Source organism: Cydia pomonella, chromosome 9, assembly GCF_033807575.1.
Source record: "Cydia pomonella isolate Wapato2018A chromosome 9, ilCydPomo1, whole genome shotgun sequence".
NCBI lineage: Eukaryota > Metazoa > Arthropoda > Insecta > Lepidoptera > Tortricidae > Cydia > Cydia pomonella.
Genome location: NC_084711.1, coordinates 5,610,908 through 5,638,494, shown reverse-complemented (window position 1 = coordinate 5,638,494; position 27,587 = coordinate 5,610,908). Strand labels below are relative to the sequence as shown.

Sequence of the window (27,587 nt, the reverse complement as noted above, 5' to 3'; positions counted from 1 at the left end):
TAGCTTCGACGCTGTTAAAGCGGAGCCCTCGACACAATGATTGTGGAGTAATGATAGCCTCATCACTATTAAAGTGGGGCAAATATAGCTTCAACGCTGTTAAAGCGGAGCCCTCGACACAATGATTGTGGAGAAATGATAGCCTCATCACTATTAAAGTGGGGCAAATATAGCTTCGACACTGTGAAAGCGGAGCCCTCGACACAATGGTTGTGGAGTAATGATAGCCTCTTCACTATTAAAGTGGGGCAAATATAACCTCGACGCTGTGAAAGCGGAGCCCTCGACACAATGATTGTGGAGTAATGATAGCCTCTTCACTATTAAAGTGGGGCAAATATAGTACCATGTCGACATCTCATTTATAAGAAAATATTTATTTAATATGTGTTTTAATTTTGAACTATTAATTAATGTGCATTATAAAATTACATTAAAACTTTAATCAACACAGTTAATACCGATTTTCTGTTTGATGAATATCTTGTTGCACAGTAAACCTAAGCTTCTAAGTACTCACGGAAAGGAGAATTATTATTAGACGGAGTCCACAATATTACACGAATCAAGTATATCTTTCCATAATATATTTCATTTTAAAATTATATTATATTATGTTAATCAAAGCTGTCTAATAATAACAAAGCGGGTAACTAACTGATGATCAAATTTAGGAGGCGACCACATCGATTGGACCCAAGACTCGACGATACCGCGATGTCCGATTAAAGCCTACTACCTAATCCGTCATGATCCATACGATAGATTCACTATGGCCCTCATATGGGGCATGGGGCGCACGGTATCGGAGCACGCATAGCACGTCCCGTTTGTATACGTCGATTAATGGCATTAAACACTTTAAACTGTCAGTCAGACTAAATAGTCTTCCAATGTCTTATAGATTGTGTATTGATTGACATTACTCCTGTATATTTATACCTATAGGTATCCTCATAAGACGCTCATTAAACTTGTTGGTACTGTGTATGCGCGTTTTGTTATCATTCATAGGCACTTATTACCAATCGGCAAGGATTACCATTGTTATCTGTTTTATTGTATGGTAGGGTAGATCGGACATGGTAAAAGCCGCTTTCGTGAAACGATTACCTAGTATATATTAACTTTATTCAGATATGGTTTGTATATTTAAATCTGTACGCGAAAGCATCTCGTAAAAAAAAAATTGTGAGTGAACATTGCATTTTATGCAATCATAAAATGAAATCTAAATAATATTATATTAGTAAATAATACTATAATAGTACGTATTACAATTATTTAAAGTTCAAATTGTAATCTATTTGTAGCCCCATACTTATTTTTTCCGTAATTTATTTATTCAAAAAAGAAGGTAGTTGTAGTAAGTGATTTCGTATGAACGTAAAAATTACTTACTTGATTTCTTAGGTAATAAGTTTATTACGCTAAACGAATATACCTACAATTTCAAATTGAAAGTTTAACTGCCATGTAAGTATGGCAAACGAGACTAGACTTGCCGAGCTGAATAAACATCAATTTTTCGTTCGAGGGTACGGCGGTCGGCAGTTCAAATAATGTTTTGATTCTATACTTCTTATTCAGCGCACAATAAACATTAATCGAAACACAATTAGGTACACATATTTAGAGGAACACTATTTTGGCGAAAATACGTGTGACTCGGACTAACACAAAAACATGTAATGAGTACTGGAGGAGCGATGTCGAAGCAGGAACGCAGCGTAGCGAGTGAGAGGGACAGCGCGAACTTGTTTTTTAAATACTATAATCTCTAAAATGTGTGACTTGGACTGCACGATAACGTGTACTGCTGCTAGTAAATTATATTTGTTGTCTTGGATTTGGATACGAAGTATAATACATTTGACGTGCCAGTCCCCCGCAAAATCGGAAGACGGGTTTGTACAGAAAATTAAAAAAACAAGGCGTTTCCAGTTGTAAAATTCTCAATTTGTTAATGTTGAAATTAAAAAAAAACTTATTGTTTTAGAATTCAATTTGTGACTTTTTCGGTACCTTATCCTACTTACTTCGTTGTAAATGTTGGTCAGAAAGAAATAGACGTATAACGTATCACTTTAAATATCAATGTTGATTAATAAGTTTCCTTATTACAAGTCATAAAATGAAGTCATGAGTCTTTCGCCCTGATTTTAATTTTAATAAACGTCAAAGAAAGGATTTCAATACCATGTGGATCGGATCTGTCAGTGTCTAAAGTGAAGTTTCTTCAAACAATTGCGTCACTTTTAACACTGACAGATCCGATACGTGTCCGTGTGTACCGATTATATAAAATCCCCCTTTTATCAGGAAGAAATATGCATGTCGACAAAAATTCGCGTACGTATAGAAATATTACTGAATATGTAAAATTCAAATTTTAGAGCCTGATTCTAACCTACTATAGATTTAGAATCTATTACGACACTAACATTTTTTAACTGCTATCTGATTATGAATTAAGTTTTCAATATTTGCACGTGGAATTATACTAACAAATTAAATTGTATTAAAAATATAAGAGCATTATTCTTCATTTCAGTCGTTTCTTTTTTTTAATTACTCTCGCCTACATTCTAACAATTTCCGTCACCAGAAAATGGTGTAAAATTTAAATATTGAAGGTACGAAAGACCCTTCATAATAATATATTTAAATGTATGTTAGAATAATAAATTAAAATGGATGTCCGAGCAGATAAAAGCAAACCCTGCTGTTATGTAAACAAGCAATTGAAACAGAATTAATAGTCAATATTACCTTAAATTCACAATAGTGCTTGATAACACTAAGTTAGCTGTATAAATTAGGCATAACTTGTCATCAAGTTATTTATTTACCTTGATTCAGAATGATTTGTAACTGCTAAATCAATCACTAGAATAATTAACAAATATAATTGAAAATAAAACCTTTTTATTATAGTTAATAAACCAATTTATTAACCTTATCATCAACAACTAATAAATACAATCACTAATACTTTATAATTCACCAATATATTATTTAATAATTAATTCATCAAATTAATCAAGTAAGTACAAAAACATTAACATAATGATCAACATAGTATTTACTTAACTTTCAATATTCCTGTGGCGACGATTAACTCAGTGCTGCAGCGCAACGAAGAATCACAATGAGAATGATCAAAATGCAAACAGGTCGGGCCCTTTTATATCCACTGCTAACCAGCCACTCACAACTGGTTAATCATGCCATTTGTCGTTCGAGAAGTGACGTCACAAACGTATCTTCTCATTTATCGAATAATGCAGAATAAAATGATCACAACATCTTTTCAATAAACTCCGTTATACATAATTACTAATAAGTAATATTAATACATAATATAATCACTTTAAAATAGTTAACAAATCTTATTAGTAGGTTAACTACTGTCTCAAAGTTACCACTATCCATGTTTCTCTAATCAACCGTGGTTTCGTATCGTACCCACATAAATCACAAATTGTGTAAACTTCGCGTGATATTGAGTTAAGTGTTTAAATAATGAATATTTATCAACATTGGAAGTCAGAGAAACAGGTCAGTTTCATACATAATACAATTTATAAATAATAATCTAACACGGCCATACTGACGTGTACTTCGTTCCCGAAGTACCAAAAGCATAATTAGACAATCACTTCATTCATTAAATAAAGCTAAAGCCAATTATATACTTAATAATCCTATTCTACACATTTAGTATAATCAATATCATGATCTGCTTGAATATACATGTTAGCCTAATTAAAATCGACCAGCGAATATGTGTGGGTATTGCCAAATACCTAGACATGCCAATTACATTCACCCGCTGCAAGTGAGAACAATTGACATCAAGTATATGACCGACCAGCGGATACCCAATTAAGTGTATAAAAAATGTGGGTATTGCCAAATACCTCGGCATGCCAATTACATTCACCCGCTGCTAGTGAGACAACTGACACCAAGTAAATGACCGACCAGCGGATACCGAAATAGTGCATCAAAAATGCCAAACCATACCTAGACATACCGATCACATTCACACGCTGCCAGTGAGACCAATCGGTATCAAGTATGTGGCGTACCAGCGTTTTCTTTTTAATTATATTATATCCAATCTATCATAAAAGGTATATTTACCGACATAACATTATTAGGCAATGGCACCTTCAACATTTATTCAGTAAATAGGCCACCAGGGCACTTTTACACGTCAAAATGAAAACGTCGAATTACAAAAAAAGTATAATAATAATATTTAAAAAATTACAAAAAAAAAACTCAAATTATTTAGAGGTGTAAAAGTCTCCAAGTGTCAGAACTAAAAGATTATACAGTTTATCAATTTATCTTTCAAAATTCTGTATAATTAAAAAATCCATAATGAAAAGGTGTATATCCTGTAGATTTTCGGACGGTGGTATCTACCGTTTGTTAAACTCTCTAAAAACCGTTCGGCCAATCTGACAATTCATTTCGCATTATGTGCAGTTTTATAGTACAGCAAACTATTTTTAATATATAGGCGATTCGGATGTTGAGGTAACACTACTATAAAAAAATTAAATTTTAACATTTACATCATTATAGGTGTACCAGGACTCTGCTCCACTGTCGCTTGTAGCAGGGTCAAAAGTAGGCAAAGCAATGTCCACGTCTTTTCCGAGAGCACCGGAGACAGCATCCTTGATCGCTTTCAGAAGGCCTTGCACAGCTTCCAAATCTCTCTGAAATCACATAAGCATTTTTTAAAGTAAGGCTGAATACTATCCCAACTTCTGATGTTAGAATAATAAATTAAAATGGATGTCCGAGCAGATAAAAGCAAACCCTGCTGTTATGTAAACAAGCAATTGAAACAGAATTAATAGTCAATATTACCTTAAATTCACAATAGTGCTTGATAACACTAAGTTAGCTGTATAAATTAGGCATAACTTGTCATCAAGTTATTTATTTACCTTGATTCAGAATGATTTGTAACTGCTAAATCAATCACTAGAATAATTAACAAATATAATTGAAAATAAAACCTTTTTATTATAGTTAATAAACCAATTTATTAACCTTATCATCAACAACTAATAAATACAATCACTAATACTTTATAATTCACCAATATATTATTTAATAATTAATTCATCAAATTAATCAAGTAAGTACAAAAACATTAACATAATGATCAACATAGTATTTACTTAACTTTCAATATTCCTGTGGCGACGATTAACTCAGTGCTGCAGCGCAACGAAGAATCACAATGAGAATGATCAAAATGCAAACAGGTCGGGCCCTTTTATATCCACTGCTAACCAGCCACTCACAACTGGTTAATCATGCCATTTGTCGTTCGAGAAGTGACGTCACAAACGTATCTTCTCATTTATCGAATAATGCAGAATAAAATGATCACAACATCTTTTCAATAAACTCCGTTATACATAATTACTAATAAGTAATATTAATACATAATATAATCACTTTAAAATAGTTAACAAATCTTATTAGTAGGTTAACTACTGTCTCAAAGTTACCACTATCCATGTTTCTCTAATCAACCGTGGTTTCGTATCGTACCCACATAAATCACAAATTGTGTAAACTTCGCGTGATATTGAGTTAAGTGTTTAAATAATGAATATTTATCAACATTGGAAGTCAGAGAAACAGGTCAGTTTCATACATAATACAATTTATAAATAATAATCTAACATGTACGTACTTACCATTTTTTCTTAGTGCAAATTGTTGGCCATACCTCAACCTGATTTTTCCCAAACTTATTTGTTTCAAGCCCCCTTTAAGGTACGAGTTGGGACCCGGCGACGTGGTGTGTATAATTGCGACCCCGACTGCAGAATATTAGCGGTGCATATGCAGTTGGTTCAGAATGAGAGTGAGTGAGGTAATACTGATCTGCGGTCGGGCGACACGTCGCTCGGCGACGCGTCGCTGGCTAATGGTATTTCATAGAAATACATAAACATTAGCAGACACGTCGCCCAGTTCCAACTTATATCTTAATGGCTTTTTAAAAGGTATGTTTACTTAATTAAAAGGTATGTTTACATACAAAACCAAGTGTTGTAGACCATGCATATGTGTATTATAATTTAAAGTTGGGAACCTTGAGACGTATTCTGATTGTTAAATTGTACCTAATATACTTGTAGGTTATGAATTTGATGTGGATTCGTTATGGATATGATATATCTGTGTCAAAAGTGACGTTGCTGATGAAATAAATGTCGCTTTTGAAATGTCACACAACAATCAGAATATGCTTTCTTGTTACCTGCCCTCTAAACAGTGAATTTGACTTGCCAGTAATAAGCCCATTCATAAATCTGGGAGCAACGAAATTAAGGACATTTTCTTAAATTAGGCAAGATTAATTCCTACAGGGGCGGTCGTTAATACAGAGTCTTTTGAGAAAGTAGCGCCGAAACTTTAATAGGTACAACACAGGAGTGTAGTAAGCAGAGGAAATTAGAAAAGACGGGTGTCGTTCACTTTCGCACAAACGAATTATAAAATTTTAAGTTACATACAATGCATATTGATCGATTTGCATAAAAACAAAATGCATAATTTCATGACACATAACGTTCCACTAATATAATATATAAGACCGCCTGTTGTCTGCCAATACATTTAATTAATTGTTTATTTTCTTGTATCTTTTTACTTAGGTGTGCCAATAAAGAATATTCTATCTATCTATCTATAATACTGAATTATCGTAAAAACATTAGCTAATGCGTTAATATCTACAGTCATAACATACATTTAGTATAATGATTAAAACATATAAAACAGTTTACATACCTTTTTTTTATTAATTTAAAAGTATTTCGGTTTGAGTAGGTTATAAACATAGGATTAGCAAGCATTTTTGCCCCTCAGAGTGGGAAAAAGTCCTACAAATCGGGGCTTCGTCAACTTTTAGCAAGTCCTAGCTGTATTTGTAAACATTATCTGATGTGTGTGTTAATTATGCCACCTAAGCTAAGCTAAGCGCTGGTGGTCTAGCGGTAAGAGCATGCGACTTGCAATCCGGAGGTCGCGGGTTCAAACCCCGGCTCGTACCAATGAGTTTTTCGGAACTTATGTACGAAATATCATTTGATATTTATCAGTCGCTTTTCGATGAAGGAAAACATCGTGAGGAAAATTGGGATTAGTTGTCAAGCGGAACCCTGCAGGCTCCCAGCCGTGAAAAATGCCAGGAAAACGCGAGGAAGAAGAAGAAGAATTATGCCACCTGAAGCTAATTAAGAAAAGTTTTAATGTATTTTATTTCTATGCAACTTGGTCACTTATAACGTGAAATCAGTCTATTTTTAATACAAAACATGATAGGTACGGTACACCCAGAAAAGCTCAAATTTAGTGATGATTCCATTTGTAAATTGATCTATTGCAATCATTATGGGACGAAGTGACAGTGATGGCGCTTTGATATGTCTTCATTACAATGTACACCTTAGAGCTAGAGTGAAGTGATGCGTTGCGAACCACACATACATTTGATACAGGTGGAAATGACGGTCGTAATATTATCATCAGATTAATGAAAAGTATGATTTTTTGCCTGTACAACATGAACAAAAAAACAACAAGCAATCGCTCAACGACCCACTTCGCGCAAAAAAATCTCAATTAGGAAAACACTTAAAGCCGAATATTCAAAACAATACGCGGCGTTAAGAAAGAGCATTTGTTTTTCGCCCAAAAATAAGCGCTCAGAAGAACAACGTCACATTCACCTAAGGTTTTATTTCCATATACAGCATTATTCGACCAATGAAGGACATAACGGCCCGGTCAGGATGAATGATAAGGGTAGGGTAAGGTACGAACAATCGGCGTCGCTTGCAAATAGGATACGGGACCCTGTTTTTGAACGTTAAACTTTGGTATTTGAGATATCAAGATAGCAGCTACTGACAGTGTTAACATTGACGTATCGGTACGCTAATGTCTACGTAACTTACTTTCTATGCATCTCGCTCATACTGACATATTAGTGCGAGCGACATATATGACAGTTTTGACACTGTCAATGACTCGTGGTACGGGTACAGGTATATACAAAAAATATAAAAATCTTACTTTTTATATTCATTAAAAGTTAGCATTATATTGATTATTTTACATAATTATTTGTGCTATTAATCTAAAGCATAAAATTTCCGAAAACATATATCATTTCCTTTAGACAAGAAAACTTTGCTTTTTTTTCAGATATCCAGGGTTAAAAATGGGGTTCAAAGTGTTTAACATTCACTACGCGGGCGAAGTCGCGGGCTTAGTCTAATATGCAATAAAATAAAAATGAATTTAAGTATTTGATTTATACCTTAACCAACTTTCGTGTCATCTTTAATCACGAAATATCCTTATGACGTAGTAAATGTAACCGATTGTTTTGGTCCGATTAACCTACATTTATTTATGAACGAGAGCTTGACGTCACGTTTCTCGGTTTTCCTATCAAGTCAGGGACGTTTGTGGGTTACCATGATTGCTAAGTTAAATCGGGACAGCATCTGAACTGAACACGTATTTATAAACCCTTTTCTTGATTTCATGTTTAGAGTAGTTTTATTGTGTTTTTGGACACCAGTGTGCCAGCCTTAAGGTGACTTTCGGGGCCTCATTTCTCGAGCAGTAATTATATTACAGTGTGTTGCCATAGTAACCCATATGACTTTCACACTTCGTATTAGTCTAATACCGTTCGGAAAATGGAAAATTCGTATATGGCAGTTTATATTATTATGATCTGATTTATCTCTAATGTGCATGTGCAATTGTTAATTATTTAATTAAACTTTCTGTATACAATACAAAGAAAGATGCAATTTCATACCTAACCGTTATTTAATCCTTGAATCTATTAGTTACATAACATATAATCGAAATTAAATACGTGAACAAAGATATCCAATCACCTATATAAGATCTTTGATACGTAGACTCGTATCAGTACCCCAGCGGATCCTATCCAAACTTTCCGTCAATGCACTTAAGTTTTCCAGAGAGCCTTGGGAAAACGATAAGTTTATAGGCTTAAGAAACGATTGCAGCGTTGTCCGGGGAAAACGGCACGGCTGGCAACCCCACTGGAGCTCCCGCCGGTTCGCAAATGCACCGCGCATGCGTCGAAATTGCGCCAATTTCGCGGGCAGCGGCCTCTGCCGGCAGTACCAGTCCGCAGGCACCCAGGGGCAGAGGCGGTGCGTCGCGTCGCTGCAACTGCACGGGATGGCACTAATTTTGAAAATGTCATAGTTCGAAAATGGAACGGCGTGGTTACCGATCGTCGTTTGCCAGGCTTAGCTAACCTGAGTGTTGTGTTTAGGTTAAGTTTCGGTGTTTAAGAAGATAAGTTGGAATAGTTTGAGGTTTTTAGTAGTTACGTATGCGAGTGCAGTGTGGCAGAACATAACCTTGACACGTTTCCCGCGCGAAGTTGCTTCTTGTTTTCAGTTGCACTTCAGTAAAAGCGAGAGCCTTATAATTAACATCAACTTTCCCCTAATAAACTGTACATATAAACCGGTAATTTATAGATCTGAGCAGTTATGTGTGGCGTAGGTTTAAATAATATCGTAAATCTAAAGTAGTAACTGTAGAATGTTGCAAAATTATATGGCAAAATGACATTTTTGTGACCTATTCTAAGAAGAAAGCGGTGCGGTTCTGCCAAAATGAGAATTTATAAAGGTAAGCCAGAAATATCCCTTACAAATATGTATATCTTTGATAAGAATTAATGTAGGATAAAAAAAGTTGATTAATTTCATGTGACCTTAGTGTTCTTTTATAATCCTACATTGCAGCCAACAAAGTTAGATATTATTGAACTACTCAATTATTTGATTTTGAAGTATGTAGCTAAATTTATTCGACTTGTTTAATTCAAGTAATTTATTATGAATAATTGAAGAACTAAATGTGACGTAAGTGTGAACGCTATACACGGTGTTTTATTTAATTTCCTTTTTATTTATTTCACTTACATCATCGATAGTCCGAGATAGTGCTTTCGTTTAGTAGCCAATGTAATGACTTCGTACAATTATAATCAAATATGTAGACATACCCTAAGGTAAGTGTACACGCTCGAAAGGGCCTTTTCAGATAAAAATAAATTATTTACAGATATCTTGAATACTTAAAAAGAGACGCCAACCTGCATATTGCTAAGCTACTAAGTTACTGATTTTTTTTATTATCTTCAAAACGGAGTTAATTCGACTACTGGTGTTTTTGACGACCGGTCTGGCCTAGTGGGTAGTGACCCTGCCTATGAAGCTGATGGTCCCGGGTTCAAATGCTGGTAAGAGCATATATTTGTGTGATGAACACGGATATTTGTTTCTGAGTCATGAGTGTTTTCTATGTATTTAAGTATTTATAATTATATATTATATATATCGTTGTCTAGGTACCTACAACACAAGCCTTATTGAACTTACTGTGGGACTCAGTCAATTTGTGTAATAAAGTCGTATAATATTTATTTATTTATTATTATTTATTTAAAAAAATAACTTATTGAAGCTCACGAATGCACCTTTGAAAGAAACGGAGTTAAAAAAGGGTTAATATGAGCTCTAACTCCATAATATCAACGCTTGCAACGAGGCAATTTGTTTCGATTAGTAAGTAGATTAATGTAACCTTCAATTAAGTCAAGTATATAATATATGGTTACCTCCTGTTCCTGGCCCCTATTTGCCAACGTGAGGGGAAATAAATTATTTGTAATGACCATGTGGCAAAAAGCTTAGTAGTTAACAATTGCTAAAGCCGTAAAGCGGCAGTTCGTAGCGATATACAAATGTATAGAGCAAAGCAAAAATATAAATCTAAGAAGTTTAAATAGACTAACGGCCCAAGAGTCAAAAGTGACGATGTTGTTTGAATAGACGTCTATACATATAATCTATATAATCAATATTATCTTATCTTTAGCAAATGTTTGACGTACCTTAAAGTTCGAATCAGGCCGTAACTATTTTTTTTATACTACGCCGGTGGCAAACAAGCATACGGCCCGCCTGATGGTAAGCATTTTCCGTAGCCTATGTACGCCTGCAACTCCAGAGGAGTTATATGCGTTGCCAACCCTAACCCCCTCTCCCTCCCCCTAGTTGAGCTCGGCAGGAACACAACACTATGAGTAGGGTCTAGTGTTATTTGGCTGCGGTTTTCTGTAACTAACGGCTGTAGACAGAGCGAACACTAAAGACTACATCATTTTAAATACATTTCGGTACATTGGTACCTGTTTACACATTGGTCGGTGTTTATTATGAGTTCATACACACACAAACACAACACAAATAGCAGATATGCTATTTGTGTTCAGTGCCAAATGTATGAACACGCAATGTGTGTGTACTTTGGTACGCGCCCACATTTTCGTGATATTACAATTATCACCAGTGGATTATGTCCCACTGTCTAGAGTGTCTAGCCCAGCGGTGAAAGCATGGTTGCATTTTTGTCGCTTGTTACTATGCCTGTCACTTTCACACTTAGATACTTGTTAGAACGTGACAGGCATGGCGATAGGCGATAACAATGCGACCGTGCTCGTGCCGTGACCGCAGGTCTCGTATCATTGTTAAACAGTATTATAATTTGAAGAGAAACACGTAGGTGTATCTCGAGCACTGGTATTTAGGTACAACTTAAAAAAACACCAACTCAATAATGAATTTACTCCAGAAAAACTACCATAGGTACAGTTGGATGTTAAGTATCTTTAAAGTACTCTAGCTGAGCAATAACCTTTGTCTTATAAATTCATGTACGCGCAGGTATTTTGGTTTTATATGGTCGCTGTCACTAACGCCGAACTGAGTTCCCGTTTTATGACATAGAGGCTCAGTAAACCTATTTAGGTTGACTTTTACCAGTCAACAACATCAAAACAAGTATAAAAAAGAATCCTTTAAAAGCTTTGTCGCAAGAAGCAATTCAAACTTAGTACGGCGAGAACGATAAAAATAAAGAATCTACAACGCTCGACAGCTGGGACGCCACATTTTCACGCAGTTTTAAAAGAAAATTTGCAATTTGGTAGATATTTTTAAATAAATTTAACGAAAATAACAGTAAATAGGTACTAGTAGTTCACATTGAACCTGGCGACAGATGTAAAGTTTGATCCTTCATTCTAAACTTACTCATTTAGAACTGAAACATTGTTCCTAAACTAACTACTTTCCTGTCATATTTCATGGCTAAACATTGAAAAATGTTCAAGGTATCGTCTAATAACCATGGAATTTACATTGTTTTGTAAACCTCGGTCGACAAGAAAACACCGTGCTTTTATAAAATTTAATTAAAATCGGTATGGCTACATTTAAAGAAACTAATTGGCATAAATTATTAGATGGATAGAATAGTGCTCTTTATTGGCACACTAAAAGATACAGCTTAAAGAAAAACAATTGATTAGTGATAGAGGCAGATAACAGGCGGTCTTATCGCTAAAGAGCGATCTCTTCCAGACAAATTTTGAGTTTGTGGCATAGTTAATAAAAAAAATATTCTAGGTATTTTTTTTACATAAAAAGTTATAAAATGCTGCATATAGCGTTACTATAATGGGGGCATTATATTTTACTCAACCAAACAATCGAAAACTATCATATATAAATAAATTCAACAACACAATACAATTGCGAACAACGATCGTTGTACTTGCATTAGTAGCAAATGTGTAATGAGTGAATATTAGAATGAGTATTTTAAACGCTAATTAATATGTAAACATTCCCTTAGACAAGTGTACATACTCTTATGGGCCATATAAAAAATATAGTTAAATATATTACCTGTGTCTTTGAGAAAGTAACGTAATTTAAGCTCAGGAATGGACTCTTGAAACCAACGGAGTTAAAAATATACACGGTGTATTAAAGTATCGCTTCTGAGACTCAAAACATAATATTATCATTATCTGTTTACTAAGCTAACTATTATTATGACAACTTCTATTATAATAAACTCGATAACTGTTTAAGGACTTTAAGGCATTGAAAAACATCACTGAATTAATAATAAATGTAGAAAATAAGTCAACTATAAAGGTTTAACTCGAATAAAGCCTCAATTGAATTCTCCCGTATTAAACAAACCTCGCTCCAATGAATGAGTTGTATCAAAGTCACCTACGCTTTATTTCAGGTCATCCACAAAACATAATAGGTATTCAACCTTAAATCTCGTGTCTCGTGTCTCCCAGTTTATCGACTCCCAAAGGTCGCACCGGCTTTCGATACGCGCCCCGAACTCTGTTAGGAGGTTGCACACTGTAGACGTTTGTATACACATTTTACTAGTGCGAATAGGTAATATAAGTACAATTTGTTTCAAGTACTGTATTACGAAAGTATTGGTATGTTATGAATTCATAAATGTACAGTATACATTTGTTGAATTCTACTCATAAATATTTTCACAGGACCAGTCAGTATGTTTTCTAATAGCTATCGCATTCATATTTAGATATCTTTGACATTCACTGAAGCTGCTGCGATATTAGTCGCCGATCCGAACTAACAAATGGTTGTTATTTTGATCTAAAAAATAAGATATTAAAAGAAAGAACTCAAGATAAAAAAGAATTTTCTTTTTTTTTTATGTCTACAGAATAAATTGTTGATTTTAGTCATAGAGAAAGACATAATTTATATGCAAAATTAATTGGTGTGTCAAAAGTGAAACATTACGATCTTGGAGATGACAGTTCTACACAGTTTTTTTTAATCGCCTACCTTGACTCAATGTGTAACCAGCCTTACTCATAAACGAATGAACGAAAAAGGGATGCCGAATGTTTTCAGCGGGCTATGAACCCGTCTCCTTTACGTAACCTGAACTCCAGAGAGATTCATTAACAATGTTACTTTGTAAGTAAATTTAGTGCTACGTTACATTATATAAGTACTTAAGTTCGTGGAATTGTGTTATTATGATGCTAGCCTAAAAGTTTGACACGTCAGATATACTACAAGTTTCGTAATTAAGCTCGTGTTTGGAACGGTAGGTATACTTTTGGTTGACACGTATCTCCCTAATAAGTTTTACTATATTTGTGTAAAATGTAAATCTATTAAAAAATATTTACGCAAAACTATTTATGTTTGTTTTCACATAGTGAAGCCTAAACTGCTCATATTTAAATAATTTTTTAACAAGAAGAAAGAAACGTCTGCGAACGATGCTAATTAAGCATAGAATTAATTTAAAATTGGAAAAATTGCTGTCTTGGCTGAGAGTTGAACTCACGGCGTCTGGGTCGTGATTTCAAGTCTCACCCAAGGCCGTAATGTTTCACTTTTAAACTGCGGATATTTGTTATTACCTACCCAGTATTGTTTAAATGCAACACATAAAATATCAATATATAAATAATCATATTGAACAGCACAACGGGTAGTAGTGCGTTGTTCACATCAAAACTGCGATCTTAACCAGATCTTTGGTGTACCTTGTCCTTCCCACGTTGGATCTTCTGACACGTGGTTGCTATTTATTCGAGAACGTTTATATCTCAGCGGCTACCTTATAGTTCTTCGAGATATGTTCTCACCTGGTACAAATAGGTTGATGTGGTATTTGACGTTTTATTTATTACATCAAACACTTTGCCAACTAATCAACAACTCAAACATCTAAAAGGAAATATTTACGTCCCGTTTAGCCGTGGCTTTCTAATACGATCCCTATTAATAGCTAAATCTATATTTATACCATTCACCAATATCATTGTAAATTGAATCAAGTTCTCAAACACCTAAAGTTCACATTTCATTTACCAAGTAAGTGGTGGATATGACGTCGGTTAAGACGTAATTCCGCGTAAACGTCTCAGAACGGCGAGAGTTATGACAAGCCCCTGAAGGTGAATTATATATGTAAGTAAAACCTCGAGAATTTTGCCTCATATTAAATACCATTGAGAATGCCATTTTGACGATGCATGAAGACTTCATTTAAAGTCACTAATTTTGGCAAATAAGGTTTTTAGACGACGTAATTTTACCATTATAATTTTTCTTTTCACATCGCCCATTCGAAAAAAGGCTTTTTCTTCCCTGCTAGGAGGGACCAAAGTGACACTTTTTTTTCTAGGTCATTATTTTTTTTCATGATATGTTTTTCGCTTAAATAATATTTTGAACCATAATAAAATTTAATCCTCATAGGTGATGCGGAAAGCAGTATGTGTCACATGGTAGCGATATTATTTCCACTTTGAGGGTTAACAATTGAATCCATCGCTACTCTCAAGATTCTATTACAGAATCCTTCGCTTGATTAAGGATTCAATGTAGGCCCTCGCCGTAAATACGTCATTTTGCTCCCTCATAATGTACTATTTCTTTATTTACGATATTCATTGTTATTATTAAGTCTTTTTTTTTCGTATTGTCGCTACGACCATTTTAAACATTGTGTTATTTTGAATTACAATATAGCCTATATCACGATTTATCAAATACAGAATAGAATTTATGATTGTATTGGTTCAAGCCTATGCTCTCAAGTTTTCTTTTCACATTACACCTCGAAGGATTATAAATGAACATTCATGCTAGAAAAACTTTCCAAAGCATTTTTTAATTTTCACTTCATTAGATTTTCTTTGGTAGGTACTAAGAAAATGAGAAAATGTTCGAAAACTTTTAAACCTTACTAAAAATTCCTTTGATATTTTTTTGTTCAAAGAAATGAGTGGTGAAACGGCGTCTCGTATTAAACAAGTATTTCGTTTGTAACGTTTTACTGAAAATATTTATTTAAACAAGGCCTGTTGTTACTCACAAGTAAATAAACACGGTATAATATTATAACTTTATGCAAAAATGTTTTTCTACTCGTCGACTGTAATGGTTGTATTAAGATTTTGTGTATCGAACTATAAATGCCTACTTTTCATATGTGGGCTCCCAACTCAACTACAAAATACTATTATTATATAAGAAAGAGTTCGTAAATAAGGAATACGCAAGAAGTTGTTTGGGGTGTTTGCAATAAAATTCTACGAGGAACGGAATGGAGTTAGGGTCAACCTACACGACGAAGTTTTGTGATTGTCAGACCAATTTCGCTGCGTGGGGATTATGATAATTGTATCGACAATTCTTTCAATAGCTTTCTATATTAATTTTTTTCTACCTAAACATACAGGTTGATTCATAAATCGTGATCAGAAATATATGTTTCTTACTCTGTACGTTTAGTATAAACACTTTTACGTATAAATATTTAAAAAATCTGTAAACGTATTTTGTTGTAACTAATTACTTATTTAACTTATATTTATCGAATCTTATGGTTACCCTACTTGTTATATAGAACTGTCACGGACTCATAGCATATATCAATCAAATTATTCAATTCAACCTCTACCCGACCAGATTCCAACTTTAATATACGTAATTACAGTTAGGAGCAAAACTGTCCCAATAGTAGCATATTAGGAGAATGTGGAGAGGTTGATGTTGATCAAGGGGAGGGGTACATGGTTAATACATATTAAATAAATATTGTAGGACATTATTACACAAATTGACTAAGGCTTGTGTTGAGGGTACTTAGACAACGATATATGTAATATATAAATATTTATAAATACTTAAATACATAGAAAACACCCATGACTCAGGAACAAATATCCCTCATCACGCGAATAAATGCCCGTACCAGGATTTGAACCTGGGACCATCAGCTTCGTAGGCAGGGTCACTACCCACGAAGCCAAACCGGTCGTCATATTAACAGTACTCCTTGAAATTTTCTAAAATCCGCCTAACATAGGATTGTACTTGTCATTTGGCATGGTATTTTTATTTCCTCCTATGGAAACTCAAAATAGGAAACCATACGTAGAGTCATGTGGGGTAACTGTGCGCAGCGGGTAAGTGTGCGCAACCCCTCTATTTATTAATGGGGAGGGAGAAGTTTGTGGTATATGTAAAAAAATTAAAGATATGTTGGTGAAGAATTAGTTAATGCAAAAAAAATCTGGACGGAATCATTAGTCTCCTCAAAAAAAAAAAACCGGTGCTGTTAAGGTAAAATTTGTTGTAACGACGACAGTTGTCTCAAGTAAATGAATTTTTTCCCTGTTAGTAATGTTCATAAGCCTTCTATTCAGTATAACATTTAAAACTATGTTATGTCTCAATAAAGTTCGCTAGATGTTATCAAAATTAGTCTGCTTAAAATAATATTAAATTCACAAACTTCATTTAGCTGCGCACACTTACCCATACTGCGGGTAATTTTGAGCTGATTGAATTAGAGAGATTTTTCTCCGGAATGTCAAGATTTTATAGGTTATTTCTTGATTTAATTATTACCTTAACAAATGCTTCACCTGATGCATATATTCGTTTCCCTTCCATACTTATCGTTTAATTTTAATACTAGTTTGAATAAAAAGTGCGCACACTTGCCCCACATGACTCTAATTAAGAAATTTAGCCTCTCTAAAATGAGGTATCAACTGTTTAAATCGTGAACATAGTTTTCTAGTTATGGCAGAATAACAGTCGTCTTTAACATTGAACCAACAGACACTTTCTATGGCTGTTTTAATGGTACACTTTTGCACCGAACTATAAGGCACCTAAAAGTAACTTCAAAAATATGCCCCATTACATTTTTATAGTGGCAGAATTTCTTAATTATACATGGATCCCTATTTGAAGTTTCCATAGGAGGAAATAAAAATATTGGAATACTAAAGACAAATGTAAAAAATAAAAATGTGTTTTTTGTTTGTACTTTTCGATTCGACATTACAACATTACCGTAAATGACAAGTACATCATATGTTAGGCGGATTTGTAGAAAAATTCAAGGAGTACTGTTATGTATTAATTATGTGCCCATCCCCTTGATCGACATCAACTTACCCCCACATTCTACTAAGATGCTACTATTGGACAGTTTTGCTCCTCAGTGTATATTAAGTATAGATACGATATTTGACGTAGATATCTTAAAGTTCGAATGGGGCCGTTTGTATTTGCTGGCTGGAAACGTAAAAAAAAAACAATGACTTTCATAAGTCATAACATTACATTGGTTACATTGCAATTAAGTCACGTGACTAGTTGGGTGACCATGAATGTTGATAGGTAGGTTTATTTTTAGATAGAGAAAGATGACTACGCTACGCGGAGCGTTAACGATTAGCATGTTGGCTACGCGGGAATAATTAGCGAAACCTTATATCGTAACATAATTATTTACTGCTGAAACGGAAATAAAACAGTCGACGTAGCTTAAGGCCTAAATTATACGCCGGCCAGTTTTCATTACATATTTCAAGGGTTTAAAATGCAATAATAACGGCTGACGGTTTTATAGGCACATAAACATAAAAAAGAGCAATCCAGTCCTCGCTTAGGTTTTTATTTACCGCGCTTTGAAATTAGATCCAGGTTATGTAGTCCGACGTAAGATAGGTATTCCCAGAAACCTCATAGAGAACAAGTCGATTATGAACAGTTTCACGTCGTATGGCACTTGCAGCAAAGAACCTGCGTGGCATCGGTCCGACTTATTATGAGCGATTACCTGCAGAAAAAAACCAGTCAAGTGCGAGTTCGTTTCACTCGCGCACTGAGGGTTCGGCACGAACTTGGTATTCTGTAATTATGTGTAACTATAAAGGCTTTCGATCAGAAGTACTTATACTAAGTATAATTATGTACAGCGGCATCTATCGGCAAATTGTCTAATTTGCGCGATGTAATGCACGTATGCTGGTTTTTCGATTCTCTATCATGTGAAGATTTCAAAAATTGTTCTTTTATTTGAAAAAAGAAGTATTTCATGTAATCTCATAGTAATTTCAAGTGTTATAAAGCACACGTAAAGTTGGCTAAATTGCAAACCTAATTCAGTACCCCTAGTGTCAATTTATTCGATGGCGTAACGTGACATACGTGTTTGCGTTAAGTCTTTTTTTTAATACTACGTCGGTGGCAAACAAGCATACGGCCCGCCTGATGGTAAGCAGTCTCTGTAGCCTATGTACGCCTGCAACTCCAGCAAGCCAACCAAGCAAGCAGCAAGTCTCATTTTGTATGGGATTTTTGTACCTTTTTTAGTACGGAACCCTAATAAGGATGGAAACATCCGATACAACATTCAAGCGTCGATTGAGAAACTTTTTACTTTTATAATTATATTCAAGACGTGATTTTTTGGCATAATTATATAATTTATAATAGTATACCTGTTTGACATTGTCTTTGCTTACTATTGATATTATTTGGCAATCTTTTTCAGGTTAAATTTTTCATGTTACTTATGTATAATTAATGAAATGAATTTATTTGGATTATCGTGCTATTAATTAAATTTATTTCGATCGACTACAATATAGATTCTTATAAATTGGCATTAATGTAATTTATATTGTAATTATGTTGTGAAATAAATAAATCTAATCTAATCTATTCACTTGTTGGTTCAGCAATTTATGGAAAATTGTCAATGTCACACGACAATTTGTCAGCGTTGATTACAGTAGTTCCTACACTAGAATATTCTGTCATTTTAAGGATTCTATAGTAAATAAGGATCCGTTCGGTTATAGTTTCGCTTATGTCCGTCTGTGTTTGTCTGTGATCCAGAACCACTTTTTCTGAATCTATAAATGATTTACATTATCATACGGTAGTATTTGATTGAAAGATAATTAGTTTTATTTTTATTATTTTTCAAGTAAAATTAATCTTATATGAAGTAATCATGGTCACCCTATGACTTTTGACATACGCTGTATGGAAAGCGACAAGATGTCACATTGAGTAGGGTGACCAAACTGTACGCAAACATGTTTTTTTCTACTTGTCATCTGAAAAATTATCATAATTATTGGTGATAATAAATAATGAGCAACATCACTAATGATTTTGACTCATATTTGAATTCTGTGTGATGTCTTGTTCTCTTGCTCCACGACCCCGAAATCACGCTGTATAGATCAATCATACCGACACATAGTAAAAGAAAAATCTGAAATATTTAGGGTATCTCCCCTACACGTAAAGTGGGGGCGATTTTTTTTTTCACTTCAACGAATCACGAGATAAGTATTATGGCTCGGTAAACAACCGTAAGAACCAGTGGAAAACACATTTAATTATTAACAGTATTCAAATAAATAAGCTCTAAGCTATCTCCCTATTGAATTTTTTTTTTTAATTTAGTATTGTCTGGTTTCTTTAAGAAATAACATTCAAACAAAAGATACATTCCACTTTGCTCTCGCTGTCTATGACGTCACTCACAGCTTTGTGAATTGGACCGCAATGAATTGTTCCCAAAATATCTGGGCGTTTAATATCGGGCTGCTTAAAAAAGAAATCCCCGTAAAGGCATTCGTTTCATTTTGCGGATATTTTATTTGGATTCTGGATAGCTTTCATTGATGTTTTGCAGGTGAGATTACGTCTCGAAAGGTATATTTTATGACTATATTGAGCGGGGTTGTTGAATTCTAGGGCATTTATTTTTTGTAGTAATTGTTGTTTTGTAACGTGATTGGTGTTCAGGTCAGTACTTCGATACACATACTTAGTATCAAAAATTGTGGTCATTTTCTTGGATAACATTTGGTAAAAAAAAGTAGTTTGTTTGTTGTTGTAAGAATTTACGTGTAACGACTTTCAATTGTCAATCAGTTGAATGTGTAAAGCAGAGACGCTTTCTGTACCCCTAGTGTAAATAAATTCGATTTCGAAACGTGACGTACTCGTTTGCGTTTAGTCTCATTTTGTATTGGATTTAGAAAGAGCGCGCCAAGCGGGACGTTTTGGAAACTCAAAATCCTATACAAAATGAGACTTAACGCAAACGCGTTCGTCACGTTATGATGTCGATCAAATTTACACTAGGGGTACAGATAGATTTTCATACAGTGATCATTGACCTGTTGCTATCTCTATTGCGCGCGGATATTGCTGCCGGCTGGCAATGTCACTGTGCGAGTTTGGCAGCAATATAATTATGCGCGTGCAATAGGGATAGCAACAGGCGGGTAAATGTACAAAAATCTATCTGGAAAGCGTCTCTGCTTTATGATAAAATGCCTGAAAAAAAAAAATTACATTCTATCCGACGGGTGTGTGATGCTTAATATAATTTTAAAAAAAAATCTATCGTACCTTTGTTATAATGCCATTTGATATATTATTGTATGTTATAATGTCATTTATATTATACGTTTCTTTTATAATATTGTGATTTCACCTAAACTGTCATGGATATAATACCTATTGTAATATAATTTTTAAGTAGTATCAGAAACAGAAAACGAAAATAATTTTGACCCAGTTATTCGTCGCAGTTCCAAGTGTGCCAACCTAACGTAACCCATTTATGTCATGCAAATAATTATGGCACACATATGTGTGCCATCATATAATTATATGATGTCATTTGTTAGAAAAAATAATATGCTTTAAGTTTAGAGTATGTAATAATTATGGCAATGTATATTAGACGAAGTGTAAAAATATACGTTATAACCATTATACCAATAATGACATAAATTGTTATATTTTTATACCGCTAATTAAGAATTACGGTAGTATGCCATTTATTACATTATTCTAAATAACGACATATCAAACTATAATAAATGAAAAGAATTTATAAAAATTGTAGTGCACCCCTATCCGACTTCAGTATGTTCACATTCATAGTAACAACTGTCGTCCGAACTAAGTCCCAAAGTGTTGAACAAAAAAAAACATGTTCTAAATGCAAATTAACATTACTGTGAGGCATAACGTAAACATAGGTATACAGCATAGCAATTTATGAGATGTACCACAATACAAGCAACATGCTCAGAATTACAAGTACCACCCCACCGTTGTTTGCCTACACACGTTTGATTAAGCATCAGACTTCAGAGCCCACATTGATCAACTTGAAGGATGTTTTGACATTGAGAGCGTTTGGGAACACATTGCCGTTTAATCGAGGGTTGGAACAATATTATAAGCCTCGTTCGCGTCACTTGCTTTGCTTATTACAAACTTTGTTCTCTTACATGTGATAAGAGAAAAGTGGGAACTGAACGAAGATGTAGTGACAAATTTTGTGAAAGGTATGTTGAGAGGTTTCGACACGTGGAAAGAACGAGAGAAAGAAGGGTAACAAAGAGTGTGTATAAGGGAGAAGTAGAAGAGGGAGCTGCAAGGAGTAGACCTCGGCGGACTTTACGAATCTGATCAAATCGGGGAAATCTTGAAGAAAGAATGTTATGAAAGTGAAGGAAGCGAAAGAGGTACGTAAGGATCGTAACAAGTGGAAATCCATGATCTCTGCCTACCCCTCCGGGAAACAGGCGTGTTTAAATATTATAAAATATATAGTTATAAATATATGAACTCATGTATGTTTTCTTGCAGAAAGCCCTCAAAGTTCACATTACGTTTCGATTACTCTGAACAAAAAATCAAGAAAATAACTGTAGCCACAATAATAGAAAGATTTTTTTCTTGTTATACCCGCAAAATGCAACGCTTGTAAAAAGGATTCCAGACATTCTATTCAATTTTATCAAGGGATTGTAGTAACCTTAGCGAAAGCTGCTATTACACAAAGAAATTGTCCTAAAACCACGAGTAATCCAAACGCGACTGATATTAATGGAGCGAGTCTCACATTTTCATTTTTACTTCCATAAACTCTTATCGTGGTCAATTTCCATTATTGAAAAACAGTCTTTGCTGCGCACAAGATACGCTTCATATTCCAAAAAACATGAGAGTCAGATATGCCGTTAAGTAAAGCAGCCTATTTCCCTGCGGTACTCGAAGCGTTCCGTATGAATTCACCGTTCACGCAACGCAGGTCAGTCAACATTACATCAGCAGTATTTTGAAAAAGGTACATTATACAGTCCATTATAAACGCTGTTTTTCCGCTGACATGACTATTATTTGCATGCTATATTTATTATATAAAATCAACCGATAAAACAGAACATTGAAATAAACACAAACATGTTATGTGAAGGTTTTTTGAAGAAGTTACTTATGTAATACGCATTAAAGTAGCAGCATAAAACTTACTGGATTTAAATTATAAAAAAAATATGTGTAATACACACATACACTCAAATAAACTTATTAATGTACCCATAACATATCACAATAAAGAAGTAACAACCGACATTTGACCCTATAACACACTCTGTAATCATTATATTTCATACGAGACTATACAGGGCGCCCCAAGACTATGGGACATCAAGGGAAAGTACCTAAAATATCGTAGATAGGATATTTTGCTGAAAGAAGACTTTATTTTATTTTTAAAAGTAAGTAATATTGCATTCAAAGAATTTCTAAAAATTCGATTGGCATCATAAAAATACAGGTGGTTTTTTTTTTTACATTTGAGTCGGTTCGATTTCCAGACAAAGTACCTTATTTTTTAAAATCTTTAAATGCATTATTACTCATATTTGAAAATAAAATAAAGTTTCCTTTTAGCAAAATATCCTATGTCTTATATTTAAGATACTTTCCCTTGATGTCCCATAGTCTTGGAACGCCCTGTATATGAGCCGAATTTCACCTCCAAAAGACTCCACAAAGCATGATTACGCGGAAACTCATTGTGGAATTATACGTAATTCTGAGTTTGAAACCCTTCGAGTCATGACGTCGTGAATACTGAGATAGCAGCCACGCTAATCTAAATAAAGCGACCAAGATTGCGATGCGACGAGAAAATGTTTTGAACTGTTGAGTTGTTTACTCTGGTCGAGGTTGTGGTGTTTTCAGTTATGGATAGAATTAATTCTGTTACAGAAATAGCTTTTTAGCTCAAAGGTATAATCTTTTCTGCTTTGTCTTAAAGTTCGCCTATTGCGCAATAAAATTTTAATGAATAAATAGTTTTCAATTTTTCATTCTACGAACGGAATAGGATTTTACAATGAATCTGTGGATCAAGTTTTCTATTAATTATGCTAGAAATATGCATAGTAATGCATAAATAGCTATAATAATAGAAAAGTTCTTGACCATAAATTACATCAGGGGTAGTTGCGTCAAGGTATTTTTATTGCTTTTATTCACTGATATTGTTACATAAAAATGTTGATGGAATTTAATAAAAAATATATTTACCGTTTTGACGCCGCTACATGTAAACTTATTAATCTTTAAGGCAACCGGATCTTATAATGCGCTTTACAAGTTAAAACTTAGTTGTTGATGTTGTATCCATCGAATCAAATGCACTAGAAGCAATCGAAGTTACGACCCATTTAATTTAACTGGGCAACTGGGTATCTTCGCAAATCTGTTGGCACTAACTTATTCTTAACTTACAGTCTGACCTAATTTCTGATAGTCGATAGATCCGATCTTCGAATTAGAGGGCTACGCTTCGAACTTAAGATCATTGTAAGCTGAGACGGTAAGAAATTTGGAATTCCGGTCTTTGATGTTAGTAGAATGACTGAATTTTGGTAACAAAGGTGACTTATTCGATTTAAGGGTAACAAAAATGATTTAATTACGATGGGAAAATGTTAAACTTAAATTTTTTTTAGTTTGCTATGCTTCTTTACGTAACTAGCCGGCGGGTTTTTGGGTTTGTTTATAATTTTTTGTAATTACAAATCATAAAATCATAGCAACCACTAAATGATTAGCAGCTCAGTTAAAATTAGGCACTTATATTACTAAGAGTTTACAGAAAAATAGTATAGTTACTTTTTTAAACTAACAACTGTTGGGTTATTTTGACTCAAAATAACGAGACCTATTGATTAAAAAAAATGTGTCCCCAGTTTTTCATACAAATTTTGGGTTTTAGTTTTATTATATTGGTGCCTATAAAATTTACCTACTTATGTGAAAATGCGTCACAAAACTGAAAATATTACATATTGACAATACAAATATTTTTCGGACACCTGTTTTCTGCTTTTTAAATCGATAGTCCTCGAGATTCTGAGCGTTTTTTTTTTCTGAAAATGCCTACTATTTAATTATATAATTCAAGGGAAGTAGCCGTAAAATTTATTATTTATCATATTTCCTTCACACAAAGTTGGACTATACTTTTAGACAACCAATCACAACAAACATTTTCTACAATATTTCGTGAATGATAACTATTTGTTATTACTTTGATATATGAAGCTTTATTTACTCTGGTATTTAGATCAGTAATAAGATCGTGATGATCAAACTATAGTGTCTGAGCTCAGGTGAAGACAGCACTTACAACAGTGTGCGATCCCGGTCAAAATCCTAACGTCCCTGAAGTGTGCTTGCCGATTATTGGTATTTAGGCCCGAAGTTCGGGAAGGAAATGTTAAGGGTCTATCGTAAATTAAACCCTCAGGAGTAGGTTGCCGAATCAAGCTTACGTGCACTCAAGCAGCTACAAAGGTTTCAATACATAACGAATATAAGATACTTTTAACTTCCCACGTATACTAGTATGCCATCATTCTTTCTTTTTTTATCGAATTCATGTATTGTCATATTTTTTGATCATACATTTTATGATTAATGTGGTTACCTGGAGCAGATTGTTCACAGCGATAAGACCGCCTGTTAACTTTATTTAGATTGTAAATCTGTTTTTTGAATTTCTTTTCTTTCGTAGTGCATTAAACAATATATTTACTTACGTATTATGACTTAATTTAATTTAAATTGTAATGAAATTTACCGGGTCAAATGATACCTTTGGTGTCATATTGATATTATTTAATTAAGGCCAAGTAGGTTCCTGTTCTTCTCTCACTCTCACTGAGCAAGATACGTACGTTTAAATAAATAAGTAAAGTAATTGATGTACGTTCCCTCAAACATGATATTGCCGAATTTTAGAAGCAATTTTCATATTTTTGGCTTTTGTGCATAATTTGTTACAAAAGTCAATTAAGGTCTTATGATCCTCATATAAATTTATGGCAGCGATTAAATCTTAGAAATGCTTGATTATATCCAAAGTCAAAAAAGTTAATATATTCTTTATTCAAATAGGCCTTTTAAGCACTTTTAAATCGTCAAATTTTACAAATACATCTTAATCTAAATATCAGAGCAATTTATTGATGCAGTTATTATTATCCCTATTGTATACAATAGTTTTTCTACGAGACAAGAAAAAATATACTTTAAACTAGTCGAAAAATTAACATTTGCTCCATCAACATTGATAACCGCAACCATCACACGCCCGCAGGGCACTACGTTTATAAATTTATGGCAGCGACTAAGTCTTAGAAAAGCTTGATTATATTCCTATTGTATATAATACTTTTTCTACGAGCCAACAAAAAATATACTTTAAACTAGTAGAAAATTTAGAAAATTTTACGTTTGCTCCATCAACATTGATACTGCAGCCACCACACGCCCGCAGGGCACTACTTCTTTAACTTTCCTCTAACGGAAAAAACCAAGGTATTCCTAAGGTGTATTCCTACGAAGGAATACATTAGTTTACGTTACGTGCCCTACATGTCTCACGCGTTTTATTTCGAACGTAATATTTGCCGGCCTTGCCCTCGCTCGGTATTCAAATTTCATTCTATTTGCCTCTGCGTACTTGGCGTTGTTTTAATACCCGCACGGAGATATTGTGTGAGGTTTTAATAACGTGGCGTGTGCTTATGTTTAAATTGAAATTCTTCGTTTTATGCAGCTACGGTTTTTTAGGTATAACTATAATGTTCAACATTTATGTACCTAGAAAGTTGCGATCTATCATTTTGTGTTTCTACTGTTTTACGCCACGGTTATCATTTTTATACATTCATGCATCATAGGTTTGAAGAAAAATCTATATTGTCCATTCCTCATAACAGCACTTGTGCTTTAAAATCGCTTAAACGATACTGCGAGGCTACCAACCTAACAAAATCAATATTAGGTAATAAAGTTTTCAAACTAAGTGCATTGCTGTCAACTTACAAAAAAAATGTATGTCATCACCGTCTAGTGAACGTCAATTGAAAACAAAGTTCACCATAGACCATGGACAATGTTTTTCATTTTGACCTATCACGCGCTTATAGTCTAATTCATTTTGAATTTTATTTATAAGTCGGTAGTTGTAGAACACTTTGCATAAGTAGGTCAAAACATATTCGAGGCGTATTCCTTTACAACCCACGCCACTCGCTTTTTTTTTACCCTTCTTATACATAGGTTGCATAAAATACTATAAAATATTTGCGCAATTTGACATCAGTAATTTTCTTCCAGGTTATATTTATTATAGGCCAGAGGGCGCTGCATAGTTATTGCACTGTGAACTTCACGAATCACTATAAAATTTACGTAGTAAGTATATACGCTGTAGTTTTGATACAACTACATAATCAAAACGTTAGTTTAGGCTGTAATGAATACACATGTCACAAGAAACTATGATGTACGAAATACATTGATGCTCGAAAAAAAAAAATTTAATATGCTCTGATCTTTTATCTTTCAGAATTAAAACGAACGATAGCACTAAAACGAACG

The 27,587-nt window shown here is 34.0% G+C and overlaps 1 protein-coding gene across 1 annotated transcript in view; it reads left to right on the top strand.

The window, feature by feature from the left end:
• The first annotated feature begins 9,128 nt into the window (after positions 1-9,128).
• LOC133521221 (uncharacterized) overlaps positions 9,129-27,587 on the top strand; it is a 165,758-nt gene continuing 147,299 nt past the window's right edge. The window contains exon 1 of the mRNA XM_061856068.1: positions 9,129-9,741. Within this exon, the coding sequence (XP_061712052.1) occupies positions 9,726-9,741 (16 nt within the window). The 5' untranslated portion in view covers positions 9,129-9,725. The remainder of the gene's footprint in view (positions 9,742-27,587) is intronic.